This window comes from Salvelinus namaycush, chromosome 7, assembly GCF_016432855.1.
Source record: "Salvelinus namaycush isolate Seneca chromosome 7, SaNama_1.0, whole genome shotgun sequence".
Lineage (NCBI taxonomy): Eukaryota > Metazoa > Chordata > Actinopteri > Salmoniformes > Salmonidae > Salvelinus > Salvelinus namaycush.
In genome coordinates, this window is record NC_052313.1 from 754467 (window position 1) to 776132 (window position 21666).

Sequence of the window (21666 nt, forward strand, 5' to 3'; positions counted from 1 at the left end):
GCGGCTACCTACCAAGTCGTAAGACAATAATTAAATCAACTGTTACAGGGTTGGTTATGTTTCCACTTGCCTCTAAAGAAAGGTGTATTTAGTGTTCAAGCATTCTTATTGGATGGTTCAATTCCGATGACAATAAGACGTGTTGTTATTGGCCCCTCTTGCAGATAGGGAGAGATCGCGAACGTCAGGTCTCCCCAGTATGAGAATGTGATGCAAGGGGTAGGTCACGTTCTGAATACTGTATTCTATCGGTATATTATACAATGTGTACAAGTTTGCTGTATTTGCTGATTTATACACGTGTGGGTATATGGTACCTGTTAGGGATTGAGGGGCTGTCTGGGATGTGCTTTGGTATATGATTGCTGTATATAACTGTGTTAGCTAGCATACACCGATGTCATGGTCACATAAGCCACGGCTAACACAGTTGTCTTCATGCTACAGATTTTACCATCGTCGGCCATCAACATCGTTAAGCCCTGCACAACTAACGTGCTGTTTCCTGTTTAACTACAGATAATAAATGATGCTCAACTGGGACCACTGGCTGGGGTGATTTATTTGGACAAAACACAACGCAAGGAGAGTACAATTAACATCTGTTTCACAAACACACAGCACCATTTATATTTCATACGACTTGCAGTTTATATGTAAATGTTTCAATAGTCTATAAATAAAGCAGGGAATAGATGAGGATGTGTGATGATGTCAGCTGCTCAAGTCCTTTGTGGTTCTCTACATGACTGCAGTATCTCCTGAAGCCTACACTGCTCCCTTGTCCCATTTCTCTCTCTCTACCTCTCTCTCTACCTCTCTCTCTCTGTCTCTCTCTGTCTCTCTACCCCTCTCTCTCTGTCTCTCTCTCTCTCTCTACCCCTCTCTCTCTACCCCTCTCTTTCTCTACCCCTCTCTTTCTCTACCCCTCTCTCCCTGTCTCTCTACCCCTCTCTCTCGCTAACCCTCTCTCTCTACCTCTCTCTCTCTCTACCTCCCTCTCTCTCTCTCTACCTCCCTCTCTCTCTCTCTACCTCCCTCTCTCTCTACCTCCCTCTCTCTCTCTACCTCTCTCTCTCGCTCTACCACTCTCTCTGTCTCTCTACCCCTCTCTCTCTCTACCTCCCTCTCTCTCTCTCTACCTCCCTCTCTCTCTCTCTCTACCTCCCTCTCTCTCTCTCTACCTCCCTCTCTCTCTCTCTACCTCCCCCTCTCTCTCTCTACCTCCCCCTCTCTCTCTCTACCCCTCTCTCACTCTCTCTCTCGCTACCCTTCTCTCTCTACCTCTCTCTCTCTCTCTCTCTCTCTACCCCTCTCTCTCTCTCTCTACCTCTCTCTACCACTCTCTCTCTCTCTCTACCTCTCTCTACCACTCTCTCTGTCTCTCTACCCCTCTCTTTCTCTACCTCCCTCTCTCTCTACCTCCCTCTCTCTCTCTCTCTCTCTACCTCCCTCTCTCTCTCTCTCTCTCTACCTCCCTCTCTCTCTCTACCTCCCTCTCTCTCTCTCTACCTCCCTCTCTCTCTCTCTACCTCCCTCTCTCTCTCTCTACCTCCCCCTCTCTCTCTACCACTCTCTCTGTCTCTCTACCCCTCTCTCACTCTCTCTCTCGCTACCCTTCTCTCTCTACCTCTCTCTCTCTCTCTCTACCCCTCTCTCTCCCTCTCTCTACCACTCTCTCCCTCCCTCTCTCTCTCTCTCTCTCTCTACCTCCCTCTCTCTCTACCACTCTCTCTGTCTCTCTACCCCTCTCTCACTCTCTCTCTCGCTACCCTTCTCTCTCTACCCCTCTCTCACTCTCTCTCTCTCTACCCCTCTCTCTCTCTACCTCTCTCTCTCTACCTCTCTCTCTCTACCTCTCTCTCACTCTACCTCTCTCTACCCCTCTCTCTCTACCCCTCTACTTCTCTCTCTACCCCTCTACTTCTCTCTCTACCTCTCTCTACCTCTCTCTCGCTCTACCTCTCTCTCGTTCTACCTCTCTCTCGTTCTACCTCTCTCTCTCTACCTCTCTCTCTCTCTACCTCTCTCTCTCTCTACCTCCCTCTCTCTCTCTCTACCTCCCTCTCTCTCTCTCTACCTCCCTCTCTCTCTCTCTACCTCCCTCTCTCTCTCTACCCCTCTACCTCTCTCTCTACCCCTCTACCTCTCTCTCTACCCCTCTACCTCTCTCTCTACCCCTCTACCTCTCTCTCTACCCCTCTACCTCTCTCTCTACCCCTCTACCTCTCTCTCTACCCCTCTCTCTACCCCTCTCTCTACCCCTCTCTCTACCCCTCTACCTCTCTCTCTCTCTACCCCTCTCTTACGGTCTATCTCATTCTCTCTACCCCTCTCTCTACCTCTCTCTTACTGTCTCTCTCGCTACCCTTCTCTCTCTCTACCCCTCTCTCTTACTGTCTCTCTCTCTATCTACCTCTCTCGCTCTCTCTCTCTCTACCCCTCTCTCTCTACCCCTCTCTCTTAATCTCTCTCTATCTCTCTACCTCTCTCTCTACCTCTCTCTCTACCCCTCTTTCTCTTTCTCTCTCCCTACCCCTCTCTCTTACTGTCTTTCTCGCTCTCTCTCTACCCCTCTCTCTCTCTCTACCTCTCTCTTACTCTCACTCTCTTGACCTCTCTCTCTACCCCTCTTTCTCTCTCTACCTCCCTCTCTCTCTCTCTACCTCCCTCTCTCTCTCTCTCTACCTCCCTCTCTCTCTCTACCTCCCTCTCTCTCTCTACCTTCCTCTCTCTCTCTCTACCTCCCTCTCTCTCTCTCTACCTCCCCCTCTCTCTCTACCACTCTCTCTGTCTCTCTACCCCTCTCTCACTCTCTCTCTCGCTACCCTTCTCTCTCTACCTCTCTCTCTCTCTCTCTACCCCTCTCTCTCTCTCTCTCTCTCTCTACCTCTCTCTACCACTCTCTCTGTCTCTCTACCCCTCTCTTTCTCTACCTCCCTCTCTCTCTACCTCCCTCTCTCTCTCTCTACCTCCCTCTCTCTCTCTCTCTCTCTCTCTACCTCCCTCTCTCTCTCTCTACCACTCTCTCTGTCTCTCTACCCCTCTCTCACTCTCTCTCTCGCTACCCTTCTCTCTCTACCCCTCTCTCACTCTCTCTCTCTCTCTCTCTACCCCTCTCTCTCTCTACCTCTCTCTCACTCTACCTCTCTCTACCCCTCTCTCTCTACCCCTCTACTTCTCTCTCTACCCCTCTACTTCTCTCTCTACCTCTCTCTACCTCTCTCTCGCTCTACCTCTCTCTCGTTCTACCTCTCTCTCGTTCTACCTCTCTCTCGTTCTACCTCTCTCTCTCTCTCCCTCTCTCTCTCTCTCCCTCCCTCTCTCTCTCTCTACCACTCTCTCTGTCTCTCTACCCCTCTCTCACTCTCTCTCTCTCTACCCCTCTCTCTCTCTACCTCTCTCTCTCTACCTCTCTCTCTCTACCTCTCTCTCACTCTACCTCTCTCTACCCCTCTCTCTCTACCCCTCTACTTCTCTCTCTACCCCTCTACTTCTCTCTCTACCTCTCTCTCGCTCTACCTCTCTCTCGCTCTACCTCTCTCTCGTTCTACCTCTCTCTCGTTCTACCTCTCTCTCGTTCTACCTCTCTCTCTCTCTACCTCTCTCTCTCTCTACCTCTCTCTCTCTCTACCTCCCTCTCTCTCTCTCTACCTCCCTCTCTCTCTCTACCTCCCTCTCTCTCTCTCTACCTCCCTCTCTCTCTCTACCTCCCTCTCTCTCTCTACCCCTCTACCTCTCTCTCTACCCCTCTACCTCTCTCTCTCCCCCTCTCTCTACCCCTCTACCTCTCTCTCTACCCCTCTCTCTACCCCTCTCTCTACCCCTCTACCTCTCTCTCTCTCTACCCCTCTCTTACGGTCTATCTCATTCTCTCTACCCCTCTCTCTACCTCTCTCTTACTGTCTCTCTCGCTACCCTTCTCTCTCTCTACCCCTCTCTCTTACTGTCTCTCTCTCTATCTACCTCTCTCGCTCTCTCTCTCTCTACCCCTCTCTACCCCTCTCTCTTAATCTCTCTCTTTCTCTCTACCTCTCTCTCTACCCCTCTTTCTCTTTCTCTCTCCCTACCCCTCTCTCTTACTGTCTTTCTCGCTCTCTCTCTACCCCTCTCTCTCTCTCTACCTCTCTCTTACTCTCACTCTCTTGACCTCTCTCTCTACCCCTCTTTCTCTCTCTACCTCCCTCTCTCTCTCTCTACCTCCCTCTCTCTCTCTCTCTCTCTACCTCCCTCTCTCTCTCTACCTCCCTCTCTCTCTCTCTACCTTCCTCTCTCTCTCTCTACCTCCCTCTCTCTCTCTCTACCTCCCTCTCTCTCTCTACCACTCTCTCTGTCTCTCTACCCCTCTCTCACTCTCTCTCTCGCTACCCTTCTCTCTCTACCTCTCTCTCTCTCTCTACCCCTCTCTCTCTCTCTCTCTACCTCTCTCTACCACTCTCTCTGTCTCTCTACCCCTCTCTTTCTCTACCTCCCTCTCTCTCTACCTCCCTCTCTCTCTCTCTACCTCCCTCTCTCTCTCTCTCTCCCTCCCTCTCTCTCTCTCTCTACCCCTCTCTCACTCTCTCTCTCGCTACCCTTCTCTCTCTACCCCTCTCTCACTCTCTCTCTCTCTCTCTCTACCCCTCTCTCTCTACCTCTCTCTCACTCTACCTCTCTCTACCCCTCTACTTCTCTCTCTACCTCTCTCTACCTCTCTCTCGCTCTACCTCTCTCTCGTTCTACCTCTCTCTCGTTCTACCTCTCTCTCTCTACCTCTCTCTCTCTCTACCTCTCTCTCTCTCTACCTCTCTCTCTCTCTACCTCCCTCTCTCTCTCTCTACCTCCCTCTCTCTCTCTCTACCTCCCTCTCTCTCTCTCTACCTCCCTCTCTCTCTCTCTACCTCCCTCTCTCTCTCTACCCCTCTACCTCTCTCTCTACCCCTCTACCTCTCTCTCTACCCCTCTACCTCTCTCTCTACCCCTCTACCTCTCTCTCTACCCCTCTACCTCTCTCTCTACCCCTCTCTCTACCCCTCTACCTCTCTCTCTACCCCTCTCTCTACCCCTCTCTCTACCCCTCTACCTCTCTCTCTCTCTACCCCTCTCTTACGGTCTATCTCATTCTCTCTACCCCTCTCTCTACCTCTCTCTTACTGTCTCTCTCGCTACCCTTCTCTCTCTCTACCCCTCTCTCTTACTGTCTCTCTCTCTATCTACCTCTCTCGCTCTCTCTCTCTCTACCCCTCTCTCTCTACCCCTCTCTCTTAATCTCTCTCTATCTCTCTCTATCTCTCTCTCTACCTCTCTCTCTACCCCTCTTTCTCTTTCTCTCTCCCTACCCCTCTCTCTTACTGTCTTTCTCGCTCTCTCTCTACCCCTCTCTCTCTCTCTACCTCTCTCTTACTCTCACTCTCTTGACCTCTCTCTCTACCCCTCTTTCTCTCTCTATCTAACCATATCTCTCTCCCTACCTCTCTCTCTTACTGTCTTTTTCTCTCTCTCTCTCTCTCTTACTCTCTTTTTCTCTCTCTACCTCTCTCTCTCTCCCTACCCTTCTCTCTTACTGTCAATTCAATTTAAGGGGCTTTATTGGCATGGGAAACATGTTTAAATTGCCAAAGCAAGTGAAATAGAAAATAAACAAAAGTGAAATAAACATGAAATTAACAGGAAACACTCACACAAGTTCCAAAAGTATTAAGCTATTTCAAAGTGTTGTATTGATGTGCAAATAGTTAAAGTACAAAAGGGAAAATAAATAAACATAACATTCACTGGTTGCCCTTTTTTTGAGGTAACAGGTCACAAATCTTGATGCTCTGATGGGACTGTTGTATTTCACCCAATATATATGGGAGTTTATCAAAATCGGATTTGATTTAGAATTCTTTGTGGCTCTGTGTAACATATGTGTCACTAATATGGTCATACATTTGGCAGAAGGTTAGGAAGTGCAGCTCAGTTTCCATCTCATTTTGTGGGCAGTGTGCACATAGCCTGTCTTCTCTTGAGAGCCAGGTCTGCCTACAGCGGCCTTTCTCAATAGCAAGGCTATGTTCACTGACTCTGTACATAGTCAAAGACTTCCGTAATTTTGAGTCAGTCACAGTGTTCAGTTATTCTGCCACTGTGTACTCTCTGTTTAGGGCCAAATAGCATTCTAGTTCGCTTTGTTTTTTTGTAAATTCTTTCCAATATGTCAAGTAATTATCTTGTTGTTTTCTCATGATTTGTTTGGATATAATTGTGTTGCTGTCCTGGGGCTCTGTGGGGTCTGTTTGTGTTTGTGAACAGAGCCCTAGGACCAGCTTGCTTAGGTGGCTCTTCTCCAGGTTCATTTCTCTGTAGGTGATGGCTTTGTTATGGAAGGTTTGGGAATCGCTTCCTCTTGGGTGGTTGTAGAATTTAACGTCTCTTTTCAGGATTTTGATAGTTAGCGGCCTAATTCTGCTCTGCATGCATTATTTGGTGTTTTACGTTGTACACTGAGGATATTTTTACAGAATTCTGTATGCAGAGTCTCAATTTGGTGTTTGCTTCATTTTGTGAATTCTTGGTTGGTGAGCGGACCCCAGACCTCACAACCATAAAGGGAAATGGGTTCTATAACTGATTCAAGTATTTTTAGCCAGATCCTAATTGGTATGTCGAATTTTATGTTCCTTTTGATGGCATAGAGAACCCTTCTTGACTTGTGTCTCAGATCGTTCACAGCTTTGTGGAAGTTACCTGTGTTTAGGCCGAGGTATGTATAGTTTTTGTGTGCTCTAGGGCAACGGTGTCTAGATGGAATTTGTATTTGTTGTCCTGGCAACTGGACCTTTTTTGGAACACCATTATTTTTGTCTTACTGAGATTTACTGCCAGGGCCCAAGTCTGACAGAATCTGTGCAGAAGATCTAGGTGCTGCTGTAGGCCCTCCTTGGTTGGGGACAGAAGCACCAGATCATCAGCAAACAGGAGACATTTGACTTCAGATTCTAGTAGGGTGAGGCCGGGTGCTGCAGACTGTTCTAGCGCCCTCGCCAATTCGTTGATATATATGTTGAAGAAGGTGGGGCTTAAGCTGCATTCCTGTCTCAGCCAAACGCCCCGTTGAAAGAAATGTGTGTGTTTTTTGTCAATTTTAACCGCACACTTGTTGTTTGTGTACATGGATTTTATAATGTGGTATGTTTTTCCCCCAACACCACTTTCCATCAATTTGTACATGCCAAATTGAGTGTAATTTTTTTTTTTATCAACAAAGCATGAGAAGACATTGCTTTTGTTTAGGTTTGTTTGTTTGTTTGTCAATTACTGGTGTGCAGGGTGAATACGTGGTCTGTCGTACGGTCATTTGGTAAAAACCCAATTTGACATTTGTTCAGTACATTGTTTTCGCTGTTAATGATAATGCAGAGGATTTTCCCAAGGTTGCTGTTGACCCATATTCCATGGAAGATATTGGTGTCAAATTTTTTGGGGTGATCAGTCCTTGGTTCCAAATATTGGGGAAGATGCCAGAGGTAAGGATGACGTTAAAGAGTTTAAGTTTAGCCAATTGGAATTTGTGGTCTGTATATTTTATCATTTCATTTAGGATACCATCAACACCACAGGCCTTTTTGGGTTGGAGGGTTTTTATTTTGTCCTGTAGTTCATTCAATGTAATTGGAGAATCCAGTGGGTTCTGGTAGTCTTTAATAATTGATTCAATGATTTGTATTTGATCATGTATATATTTTTGCTGTTTGATCTTTGTTATAGAGCCAACAAGATTGTAGAAGTGGTTTATCCATACGTCTCTGTTTTGGATAGAAAACTCTTTGTGTTGTTGTTTGGTTTATCCATATTTATGTGATGTTGATTACGCACCAAGTTGCACACAAGGATCAGTTCAAATAGGTCAAGAGGGGATGTTAATAGTAATAATAATTCAGTGTTTTTTTATTTAATTACAGCTGCATAGCTAATGTTGTTTTTTTGTGTACAAACACTTTTTCATATATATATATATATATATATATATATTGTAAATACACTTGATTGTGAAAGTTTAGTATATTTTGGGTTGGTCCATCGTGGTGTATCTGTACCCCCTTGTTGTTCCCTCTCCCTGACCTTCAGCTAGCGAGGTATGTTGTCCTTGGCTGACCTTCAGCTAGCGAGGTATGTTGTCCTTGGTTGACCTTCAGCTAGCGAGGTATGTTCCCTCTCCCTGACCTTCAGCTAGTGAGGTATGTTGTCCTTGCCTGACCTTCAGCTAGCGAGGTATGTTGTCCTTGCCTGACCTTCAGCTAGCGAGGTATGTTGTCCTTGGTTGACCTTCAGCTAGCGAGGTATGTTGTCCTTGCCTGACCTTCAGCTAGCGAGGTATGTTGTCCTTGGTTGACCTTCAGCTAGCGAGGTATGTTGTCCTTGGTTGACCTTCAGCTAGCGAGGTATGTTGTCCTTGCCTGACCTTCAGCTAGCGAGGTATGTTGTCCTTGCCTGACCTTCAGCTAGCGAGGTATGTTGTCCTTGCCTGACCTTCAGCTAGCGAGGTATGTTGTCCTTGGCTGACCTTCAGCTAGCGAGGTATGTTGTCCTTGGTTGACCTTCAGCTAGCGAGGTATGTTCCCTCTCCCTGACCTTCAGCTAGTGAGGTATGTTGTCCTTGCCTGACCTTCAGCTAGCGAGGTATGTTGTCCTTGCCTGACCTTCAGCTAGCGAGGTATGTTGTCCTTGGTTGACCTTCAGCTAGCGAGGTATGTTGTCCTTGCCTGACCTTCAGCTAGCGAGGTATGTTGTCCTTGGTTGACCTTCAGCTAGCGAGGTATGTTGTCCTTGGTTGACCTTCAGCTAGCGAGGTATGTTGTCCTTGCCTGACCTTCAGCTAGCGAGGTATGTTGTCCTTGCCTGACCTTCAGCTAGCGAGGTATGTTGTCCTTGGTTGACCTTCAGCTAGCGAGGTATGGTGTCCTTCGCTCCGCTATTATTCAATATAAAACCCTGGTAATGTTACACAATGTGCTGTTATGCAACCATAAGTTTAGCTACAATGTGGACAATATAAAGATTTATGTTAACAAGTTTCACCGAGCTCGCTAACTAGGGTATCTATTGTAACTTGTGAGTACTTGAGACAGTGTTTGAGTGAGTTTCCATGTGCTTGCGCAGGTACCTGAGAGCCCTGACTGCACCAAGGGTTAACATATTGTGCATTGTCTCTTCGTGCACAGGGCAAATCAAAATCCAACAAGCAGACCTCCAGTTGTGTCAGTGTCCTCATTAAATTACACAACGCAGAACGAACCAAGCTACACATTCATCTCCATTTTGGATAGATAACGCTTCGTGTTTGTTTAATGTTTTCCAATTTTCCCAGAAGTGGTTAGAGTCTATGGATTCTTCAATTACATTGAGCTGATTTCTGACGTGCTGTTCCTTCTTTTTCCGTAATGTATTTCTGTACTGTTTTAGTGATTCACCATAGTGAAGGCGTAGACTCAGGTTTTCTGGGTCTCTATGTGTTTGATTGGACAGGTTTCTACATTTCTTTCTTAGGTTTTTGCATTCTTCATCGAACAATTTGTCATTGTTGTTAATTTTCTTAGATTTTCTGCTTGACATTCTTAGATTTGATAGGAAAGTCAAATACACTGTTCAGGTTTTCTACTGCCAATTTTACACCTTCACTATTACAGTGAAACGTTTTGCCCACTTTCCTTCCATCTATAGCATTTCTTAATATTATTCAGTTCCTTTGGCTTTGATGCCTCATGATTGAGTATGGCTCTGTTCAAGTAGACTGTGATTTTTCTGTGATCTGATAGGGGTGTCAGTGGGCTGACTGTGAACGCTCTGAGAGACTCTGGGTTGAGGTCAGTGATAATGTTGTCTACAGTACTACTGCCAAGAGATGAGCTATAGGTATACCTACCGTAGGAGTCCCCTCGAAGCCTACCATTGATTGGGTACATACTCAGCGTGCGACAGAGTTGCAGGCCAGATGGAAGCCACTCCTCAGTAAAATACCTGGCAACCAGCTCTTGGGAGAGTCTTGGTGGTTCCAAACTTCTTCCATTTAAGAATGATGGAGGCCACTGTTTTCTTGGGGACATTCAATGCTGCAGATTTTGTTTTGGTACCCTTCCCCAGATCTGTGCCTCGACACAATCCTGTCTCGAAGCTATTCGGGCGACCTCCTGGCTTGGTTTTTGCTCTGACATGCACTGTCAACTTTATATAGACAGGTGTGTGCCTTTTGAAATCATATCCAATCATTTGAATTTACCACTAGTGGACTCCAATCAAGTTGTATAAACATCTCAAGGATGATCAATGGAAACAGGATGCACCTGAGCTCAATTTCGAGTCACCTAGCAAAGGGTCTGAATACTTATGTAAATAAGGTATTTCTGTTTTTTTATTTTTAATACATTTGCAAACATTTCTAAAAAACAGTTTTTGCTTTGTCATTATGGGGTATTGTGGGTAGATTGCTGAGGATTTGTATTTACTTAATCAATTTTAGAATAAGGCTGTAACGTAACAAAATGTGGAAAAAGTCAAGGGGTCTGAATACTTTCCGAAGGCACTGCATATTCTCTATTCTGTATTATCAGTATTCTGTATTCCATATTCTGTATTCTCTGTATTATGTATATTATGTATTATATATTCTGTGTATTATGTATATTCTGTATTCTGTATATTATTTATTTTATATGCTGTATATTCTGTATTCTATATTCTGTGCTCTCTGTATTCTGTATATTATATTTATTATACATTCTGTGTATTATGTGTATTCTATATTCTGTGTTCTGTATATTGTTTATTATATAGTCTGTATATTCTGTATTCTATATTCTGTATTCTATATTCTGTATTCTACATTCTCTGTATTATGTATATTCTGTTTTATATATTCTATATTATGTATACTGTGTATTCTATATATTCTGTATTCTGTATATTCTTTATTTATATTATGTATTCTGTAGATATATGTATATTCTGTATTCTATATATTCATTATGATATATTCTGTATTCTGCATATTCTGTATTGTATAATAAGTAACGTTTACCTTTATATTTGACTATATGGTGGGAGAAGTAATATTTACCTTCATGAAGTAATGTTTACCTTTATGTTTGACTATATGGTCAGAGAAGTAACTGAAGTACTTAGGACACTTGATGGTGATGACCTCTCCCACCCTGGCAGACGGCCAACAAGCGATGATATCCCACATCCCTTGACAACCTGCCCAGAGAAAGAGAGACATGAAAATTAGGATTACTGTACACGTACACACACACACACACACACACACACACACACACACACACACACACACACACACACACACACACACACACACACACACACACACACACACACACACACACACACACACGTAGACACACACGTACACGCACACACGCACACACACACACACACACACACACCTGTTTGTCCATGGTTTCTGGAACCAGATGAGAATATTCACAACACAGAGAGTTATCCTGCCACCCCTACCACATGCTCTCAGACAACAAAAGTTTGGACACACCGACTCATTCAAGTATTTTTCTTTACTTTGACTAATTTCTACATTGTAGAATAATAGTTGTAGAATAATAGTGAAGACATTAAAACTACGAAATAACGCATTTGGAATCATGTAGTAACCAAAAACAAATCCAAAAACATTTTATATTTGTAACGGTCGTTGGATGAAGAAGGATCGGACCAAAGCGCAGAGTGGGAAGTGTTCATGATTATTTATTTAACTGAACACTGAGACAAAATAACAAAATGGAACAACACGAAACAGTTCTGTCTGGTGCAGACACAAAAACAGAAAACAACTACCCACAAAAACCATGTGGGAAAAAGCTGCCTAAGTATGGTTCTCAATCAGAGACAACGATAGACAGCTGCCTCTGATTGAGAACCACACCCGACCAAACACATAGAAATACAAAACATAGAAAATGAACATAGAATGCCCACCCAAATCACACCCTGACCAAACCAGAATAGAGACATAAAAAGCCCTCTACGGTCAGGGCGTGACAATATTTGAGATTCTTCAAAGAGGCCACCCTTGGTCTTGATGACAGCTTTGGGTTAGGGTGGGTCTACACGCTTGGCATTCTCTTCACCAGGAATGCTTTTCCAACAGTCTTGAGATCCCACATATGCTGAGCACTTGTTGGCTGCTTTTCCTTCACTCTGTGGTCCAACTCATCCCAAACCATCTCAATTGGGTTGAGGTTGGGTGATTGTGGAGACCAGGTCATCTGATGCAGCACTCCATCACTCTCCTTGGTCAAATAGTCCTTACACAGCCTGGAGGTGTGTTGGGTCATTGTCCTGTTGAAAAAACAAATGATAGTCCCACTAAGAGCAAACCAGCTGGGATGGCGTATCGCTGCAGAATGCTGTGGTAGCCATGCTGGTAAAGTGTGCCTTGAATTCTAAATAAATCACTGACAGTGTCACCAGCAAAGCACCATCACTCCTCCTCCCTCCATGCTTCACGGTGGGAACCACACATGCGGAGATCATCCGTTCACCTACTCTGCGTCTCACAAAAACACAGAGGTTGGAACCAAAAATGTAAAATGTGGATTCATCAGACCAAAGGACAGATTTCCACCAGTCTAATGTCCATTGGTCGTGTTTCTTGGCCCAAACAAGTCTCTTCTTATTTTTGGTGTCCTTTAGTAGTGCTTTCTTTGCAGCAATTCAACCATGAAGGCCTGGTTCACGCCACATTCTCCTCTGAACAGTTGATGTTGACATGTGTCTGTTACTTGAACTATGTGAAGCATTAATTTGGGCTGCAATTTCTGAGTCTGGTAACTCTAATGAATTCATCCTCTGCAGCAGAGGTAACTCTGGGTCTTCCATTCCTGTGCCGGTCCTCATGAGAGCCAGTTTCATCACAGCGCTTGATGATTTTTGCGAAAGCACTTGAAGAAACTTTCAAGGTTCTTGACATTTTCAGGATTGACTGACCTTAATGTCTTAAAGTAATGATGGACTGTCATTTCTTTGCTTATTGTGAGCTGTTCTTGCCATAATATGGTCTTGGTCTTTTCCCAAATAGGGCTATCTTCTGTATATAGAGAGATACCATAGAGATAGAGATATGGAGTGATACCATAGAATAGAGATATAGAGAGATACCATATAAATATAACATAGAGATATGGCTTTCACTTCAGCAGTAATAAATTCATGAACTTCTTTGAGGAAAAGATCATGATCATTAGAAAGAAAATTACTTAATCCTCTTTAAATCTGCGTATTCCTCCAAAGCTCACTTATCCTGAGTTTGCACAACTCTGCCAGGACCTAGGATCAAGGGACACACTCAAGTGTTTTAGTACTATATCTCTTGACACAATGATGAAAATAATCATGGCCTCTAAACCTTCAAGCTGCATACTGGATCCTATTCCTACTAAACTACTGAAAGAGCTGCTTCCTGTGCTTGGCCCTCCTATGTTGAACATAATAAACGGCTCTCTATCCACCGGATGTGTACCAAATTCACTAAAAGTGGCAGTAATAAAGCCTCAATTGAAAAAGCCAAACCTTGACCCAGGAAATATAAAAAACTATCGGCCTATATCGAATCTCCCATTCCTCTCAACAATTTTAGAAAAAGCTGTTGCGCAGCAACTCACTGCCTTCCTAAAGACAAACAGTGTATACGAAATGCTTTAGTCTGGTTTTGGACCCCATCATAGCACTGAGACTGCACTTGTGAAACTGGTAAATTAACTTTTAATGGCGTCCTCTGACAAATCAACTGTAAATTTTGGTGTTCCTCAAGGTTCCGTTTAGGACCACTATTGTTTTCACATTATATTTTACCTCTTGGGGATGTCATTCGAAAACATAATGTTAACTTTCACTGCTATGCGGATGACACACAGCTGTACATTTCAATGAAACATGGTGAAGCTCCAAAAAAGAAGCCTGTGTTTCAGACATAAGGAAGTGGATGGCTGCAAACGTTCTACTTTTAAACTCGGACAAAACAGAGATGCTTGTTCTAGGTCCCAAAAAATAAAGATATCTTCTGTTGAATCTGACAATTAATCTTGATGGTTGTACAGTCGTCTCAACTAAAACTGTGAAGGACCTCGGCGTTACTCTGGACCCTGATCTCTCTTTTGACGAACATATCAAGACTGTTTCAAGGACAGCTTTTTTCCATTTACGTAACATTGCAAAAATCAGAAATGTTCTGTCCAAAAATGATGCAGAAAAATGTATCCATGCTTTTGTCACTTCTAGGTTAGACTACTGCAATGCTCTACCAAGGCTCATCTCTCCTCAGCAGCAGGAGTGAGAGAATGGGGCTGAAGCGCGAATTCGGGGTGTATTAGACATGACCAGCTATGGTAGACAGTCTCTCCTGGACACTTTGGCCCTTGCAGCGCAATGGGAACCACTACTTCAAGGTCTCAAAGCGAGTGACGTCACCGAATGAAACGCTATTAGCGCGCACCACCGCTAACTAGCTAGCCATTTCACATCGGTTACACTCACCCCCTTTCGACCTCCTCGTTTTCCGCAGCAACCAGTGATCCGGGTCAACAGCATCAATGTAACAGTTTAACTTTAGTCCGTCCCCTCGCCCCGACCCGGGCGCGAACCAGGGACCCTCTGCACACATCAACAACAGTCACCCACGAAGCATCGTTATTAATCGGCTTTTCATTTTTGTTATCGGCCAAATACCGGCAATTACCAACTAAGGGAAACCCTGGAGCATTTTCCCATCAGAGTTTCCATCAAATTGACTTGTTGCAGATAGAAGTCCTGCTGAGGTTTAAATTCCAAAGTACCAAATAAAAATCTAAGTTAAATGGGTTTCCATGGCATATTCAACTCTAGGCCTACTGATGGTTTTGTCACAAAGAATGTTGTGTAGGTTTATTTAATGTGTCCACTCTGGTATTGGCACTTGTGCTCAGATGGCAGATACAGTGCAGGTATAGCCTACTACTGTCACGCCCTGATCTGTTTCACCTGTCCTTGTGATTGTCTCCACTCCCTCCAGGTGTCGCTGATTTTCCCCAGTGTATTTATCCCTGTGTTTCCTGTCTCTCTGTGCCAGTTCGTCTTGTACGTTTTTCCAAGTCAACCTTCGTTTTTCCCGTTGTCCTACTTTTGCTATTCTCTCTTTTTCTAGTCCTCCCGGTTTTGACCCTTGCCTGTTTCTGGACTCTGTACCTCCTGGACTCTGTACCCGCCTGCCTGACCATTCTGCCTGCTTGACCACGAGCCTGTCTGCCACTCTGTACCCGCCTGCCTGACCATTCTGCCTGCCTTGACCACGAGCCTGTCTGCCACTCTGTACCCGCCTGCCTGACCATTCTGCCTGCCTTGACCACGAGCCTGTCTGCCACTCTGTACCCGCCTGCCTGACCATTCTGCCTGCCTTGACCTCGAGCCTGTCTGCCACTCTGTACCTCCTGGACTCTGATCTGGTTTTGACCTTTTGCTTGTCCATGACTGTTCTCTTGCCTACTCCTTTTGGATTAACAAACATTGTAAGACTCCAACCATCTGCCTCCTGTGTCTGCATCTGGGTCTCGCCTTGTGTCATGATAACTACATGATGAGGTTAGTATGTACAAAAGCGTGAGATTATTGTTATTTGTCAAAATGGAAGCCAAGCATGGATCATCACGTCACCAGAATAAGACCCTCAATATTTATTGGAAAGGAGCCTCAAGATCATCACTGTGTACTTTCACAACCCTGTGAAGTTCATCATAACTCATCTGTAGAATAATAAACGGCATGCTTTCCCAAGATGCCATTTTGTTATTGGTCATGTAGGCTACTTCACTCACATTAAAAGGTTGGATGGAATCCTGTTTAATATCAAGATATTTTGAGGATGCTGGAATTACATTTCGGATGAACGTGCGCATGAGTAAAGGAGACTTTTGAAGTAGTCTAATCAGATTAAAACATTGTGACTGGTTGTGTTTACGCCACAAATAAAAGGTGACCCATTTTAAAAGTGAAATTATAAAAATGTAGGCTATATTAAAGCGTTATGTTCTAGGTGTGCCGCTCGGATTGGAGATGAGGCAGAACGCATGTTTCCTGAAAAACGGCCTGCTGGGAGCATATGTGGCCACGTTATTATAGGACAACTCGGGAGGATGATAATCTGAGTGCATTCAGTATCAGAAGTTAAAATACAGCCAGACTACTACTGGGTCTTTCTAGACCTTATCAACTGTCCAGAGTAGACCCACTACTGATCCTTATAAACTGTCCAGAGTAGACTCACTACTGATCCTTATCAACTGTCCAGAGTAGACCCACTACTGATCCTTATAAACTGTCCAGAGTACACCCACTACTGATCCTTATAAACTGTCCAGAGTAGACCCACTACTGATCCTTATAAACTGTCCAGAGTACACCCACAACTGATCCTTATCAACTGTCTAGAGTAGACCCACTACTGATCCTTATCGGCTGTCCAGAGTAGACCCACTACTGATCCTTATAAACTGTAGAGAGTAGACCCACTACTGATCCTTATAAACTGTCCAGAGTAGACCCACTACTGATCCTTATCAACTGTCCAGAGTAGACCCACTACGTATCCTTATCAACTGTCCAGAGTAGACCCACTACTGATCCTTATCAACTGTCCAGAGTAGACCCACTACTGATCCTTATCAACTGTCCAGAGTAGACCCACTACTGATCCTTATAAACTGTCCAGAGTAGACCCATTACTGATCCTTATCAACTGTCCAGAGTAGACCCACAATTGATCCTTATCAACTGTCCAGAGTAGACCCACAACTGATCCTTATCAACTGTCCAGAGTAGACCCACACACTGATCCTTATCAACTGTCCAGAGTAGACCCACTACTGATCCTTATAAACTGTCCAGAGTAGACCCACTACTGATCCTTATCAACTGTCCAGAGTAGACCCACTACTGATCCTTATCAACTGTCCAAAGTAGACCCACTACTGATCCTTATCAACTGTCCAGACTAGACCCACTACTGATCCTTATCAACTGTCTAGAGTAGACCCACTACTGATCCTTATCAACTGTCCAGAGTAGACCCACTACTGATCCTTATAAACTGTCCAGAGTAGACCCACTACTGATCCTTATAAACTGTCCAGAGTAGACCCACTACTGATCCTTATAAACTGTCCAGAGTAGATCCACTACTGATCCCTATAAACTGTCAGGAGTAGACCCACTAATGATCCTTATCAACTGTCCAGAGTAGACCCACAACTGATCCTTATAAACTGTCCAGAGTAGACCCACTACTGATCCTTATCAACTGTCCAGAGTAGACCCACAACTGATCCTTATAAACTGTCCAGAGTAGACCCACTACTGATCCTTATAAACTGTCCAGAGAAGACCCACTACTGATCCTTATCAACTGTCCAGAGTAGACCCACTACTGATCCTTATCAACTGTCCAGAGGAGACCCACTACTGATCCTTATAAACTGTCCAGTGTAGACCCACTACTGATCCTTATAAACTGTCCAGAGTAGACCCACTACTGATCCTTATCAACTGTCTAGAGTAGACCCACTACTGATCCTTATCAACTGTCCAGAGTAGACCCACTACTGATCCTTATCAACTGTCCAGAGTAGACCCACAACTGATCCTTATCAACTGTCCAGAGTAGACCCACACACTGATCCTTATCAACTGTCCAGAGTAGACCCACTACTGATCCTTATCAACTGTCCAGAGTAGACCCACTACTGATCCTTATCAACTGTCCAAAGTAGACCCACTACTGATCCTTATCAACTGTCCAGAGTAGACCCAGTACTGATCCTTATCAACTGTCCAGAGTAGACCCATTACTGATCCTTATCAACTGTCCAGAGTAGACCCACTACTGATCCTTATCAACTGTCCAGAGTAGACCCACTACTGATCCTTATCAACTGTCCAGAGTAGACCCACTACTGATCCTTATCAACTGTCCAAAGTAGACCCACTACTGATCCTTATCAACTGTCCAGACTAGACCCACTACTGATCCTTATCAACTGTCCAGAGTAGACCCACTACTGATCCTTATCAACTGTCTAGAGTAGACCCACTACTGATCCTTATCAACTGTCCAGAGTAGACCCACTACTGATCCTTATCAACTGTCCAGAGTAGACCCACAACTGATCCTTATCAACTGTCCAGAGTAGACCCACAACTGATCCTTATCAACTGTCCAGAGTAGACCCACTACTGACCCTTATCAACTGTCCAGAGTAGACCCACTACTGATCCTTATCAACTGTCCAGAGTAGACCCACAACTGATCCTTATCAACTGTCCAGAGTAGACCCACTACTGATCCTTATAAACTGTCCAGAGTAGACCCACTACTGATCCTTATCAACTGTCCAGAGTAGACCCACTACTGATCCTTATAAACTGTCCAGAGTAGACCCACTACGTATCCTTATCAACTGTCCAGAGTAGACCCACTACTGATCCTTATCAACTGTCCAGAGTAGACCCACACACTGATCCTTATAAACTGTCCAGAGTAGACCCACTACTGATCCTTATCAACTGTCCAGAGTAGACCCACTACTGATCCTTATCAACTGTCCAGAGTAGACCCACTACTGATCCTTATCAACTGTCCAGAGTAGACCCACAACTGATCCTTATCAACTGTCTAGAGTAGACCCACTACTGATCCTTATAAACTGTCCAGAGTAGACTCACTACTGATCCTTATCAACTGTCCAGAGTAGACCCACTACTGATCCTTATCAACTGTCTAGAGTAGACCCACAACTGATCCTTATCAACTGTCCAGAGTAGACCCACTACTGATCCTTATCAACTGTCCATAGTAGACCCACTACTGATCCTTATCAACTGTCCAGAGTAGACCCACTACTGATCCTTATCAACTGTCCAGAGTAGACCCACTACTGATCCTTATCAACTGTCCAGAGTAAGACACCACTACTGATCCTTATCAACTGTCCAGAGTAGACCCACTACTGATCCTTATCAACTGTCCAGAGTAGACCCACTACTGATCCTTATAAACTGTCCAGAGTAGACCCACTACTGATCCTTATCAACTGTCCAGAGTAGACCCACTACTGATCCTTATCAACTGTCCAGAGTAGACCCACTACTGATCCTTATCAACTGTCCAGAGTAGACCCACACCTGATCCTTATAAACTGTCCAGAGTAGACCCACTACTGATCCTTATAAACTGTCCAGAGTAGACCCACTACTGATCCTTATCAACTGTCCAGAGTAGACCCACACCTGATCCTTATAAACTGTCCAGAGTAGACCCACTACTGATCCTTATCAACTGTCCAGAGTAGACCCACTACTGATCCTTATCAACTGTCCAGAGTAGACCCACTACTGTCCTTATAACTGTCCAGATAGACCCTACTGATCCTTATAAACTGTCCAGAGTAGACCCACTACTGATCCTTATCAACTGTCGCAGAGTAGACCCACTACTGATCCTTATCAACTGTCCAGAGTAGACCCACTACTGATCCTTATAAACTGTCCAGAGTAGACCCACTACTGATCCTTATAAACTGTCCAGAGTAGACCCACTACTGATCCTTAATCAACTGTCCAGAGTAGAACCCACTACTGATCCTTATAAACTGTCCAGAGTAGACCCATTACTGATCCTTATCAAACTGTCCAGAGTAGACCCACTACCTGATCCTTATAACTGTCCAGACACTCACCAGTAGTAAAGGTCTTTACAGTAGTTGTTGTATTAGACACTCACCAGCAGTAAAGGTCTTTACAGTAGTTGTTGTATTAGACACTCACCAGTAGTAAAGGCCTTTACAGTAGTTGTTGTATTAGGTCTTTACAGTAGTTGTTGTATTAGACACTCACCAGTAGTAAAGGTCTTTACAGTAGTTGTTGTATTAGACAATCACCAGTAGTAAAGGTCTTTACAGTAGTTGTTGTATTAGGTCTTTACAGTAGTTGTTGTATTAGACACTCACCAGTAGTAAAGTCTTACAGTAGTTGTGTATTAGGTCTTTACAGTAGTTGTTGTATTAGACACTCACCAGTAGTAAAGGTCTTTACAGTAGTTGTTGTATTAGACACCACCAGTAGTAAGGTCTTTACAGTAGTTTGTTGTATTAGGTCCTTTACAGTAGTTGTTGTATTAGACACTCACCAGTAGTAAAGGTCTTTACAGTAGTTGTTGTATTAGACACTCACCAGCAGTAAAGGTCTTTACAGTAGTTGTTGTATTAGACACTCACCTGTAGTAAAGGTCTTTACAGTAGTTGTTGTATTAGGTCTTTACAGTAGTTGTTGTATAGACACCACCAGTAGTAAAGGCCTTTACAGTAGTTGTTGTATTAGACACTCACCAGTAGTAAAGGTCTTTACAGTAGTTGTATTTGACACTCACCAGTAGTAAAGGCCTTTACAGTAGTTGTTGTATTAGACACTCACCAGTAGTAAAGGTCTTTACAGTAGTTGTTGTATTAGACACTCACAGTAGTAAGGTCTTTACAGTAGTATTGTTGTATTAGACACTCACCAGTAGTAAAGGGTCTTTACAGTAGTTGTTGTATTAGACACTCACCAGTAGTAAAGGTCTTTACAGTAGTTTTGTATTAGACACTCACCAGTAGTAAAGGTCTTTACAGTAGTTGTTGTATAGACACTCACCATTATAAAGGTCTTTACAGTAGTTTGTTGTATTAGGTCTTACAGTAGTTGTTGTATAGACACTCACCAGTAGTAAAGGCCTTTACAGTAGTTGTTGTGTGAGACACTCACCAGTAGTAAGGTCTTTACAGTAGTTGTTGTATTAGACACTCACCAGTAGTAAAGGTCTTTACAGTAGTTGTTGTATTAGGTCTTTACAGTAGTTGTTGTATTAGACACTCACCAGTAGTAAAGGCCTTTACAGTAGTTGTTGTATTAGATACTCACCAGCAGTAAAGGTCTTTACAGTAGTTGTTGTATTAGACACTCACCAGTAGTAAAGGTCTTTACAGTAGTTGTTGTATTAGACACTCACCAGTAGTAAAGGTCTTTACAGTAGTTGTTGTATTAGACACTCACCAGCAGTAAAGGTCTTTACAGTAGTTGTTGTATTAGACACTCACCAGTAGTAAAGGTCTTTACAGTAGTTGTTGTATTAGGGCTTTACAGTAGTTGTTGTATTAGACACTCACCAGTAGTAAAGGTCTTTACAGTAGTTGTTGTATTAGGGCTTTACAGTAGTTGTTGTATTAGACACTCACCAGTAGTAAAGGTCTTTACAATAGTTGTTGTATTAGACACTCACCAGTAGTAAAGGTCTTTACAGTAGTTGTTGTATTAGACACTCACCAGTAGTAGGTCTTACAGAGTTGTTGTATTAGACACTCACAAACAGTAAAGGTCTTTACAGTAGTTGTTGTATTAGACACTCACCTAGTAAAGGTCTTTACAGTAGTTGTTGTATTAGGGCTTTACAGTGTTGTATTAGACACTCACCAGTAGTAAAGGTCTTTACAGTAGTTGTTGTATTAGGGCTTTACAGTAGTTGTTGTATTAGACACTCACCAGTAGTAAAGGTCTTTACAATAGTTGTTGTATTAGACACTCACTAGTAAAAGTCTTTACAGTATTGTTGTATTGGTC

The 21666-nt window shown here is 43.8% G+C and overlaps 1 protein-coding gene across 1 annotated transcript in view; it reads right to left on the reverse strand.

Annotated features, from left to right (window-relative positions):
- The window catches only part of LOC120050270 (tetratricopeptide repeat protein 21B-like), an 87356-nt gene that overhangs the window by 1646 nt on the left and 64044 nt on the right, over positions 1 to 21666 (reverse strand). Inside the window, exon 23 of the mRNA XM_038996848.1 lies at positions 11075 to 11214. Coding sequence (XP_038852776.1) covers positions 11075 to 11214 — 140 coding nt within the window. The remainder of the gene's footprint in view (positions 1 to 11074; positions 11215 to 21666) is intronic.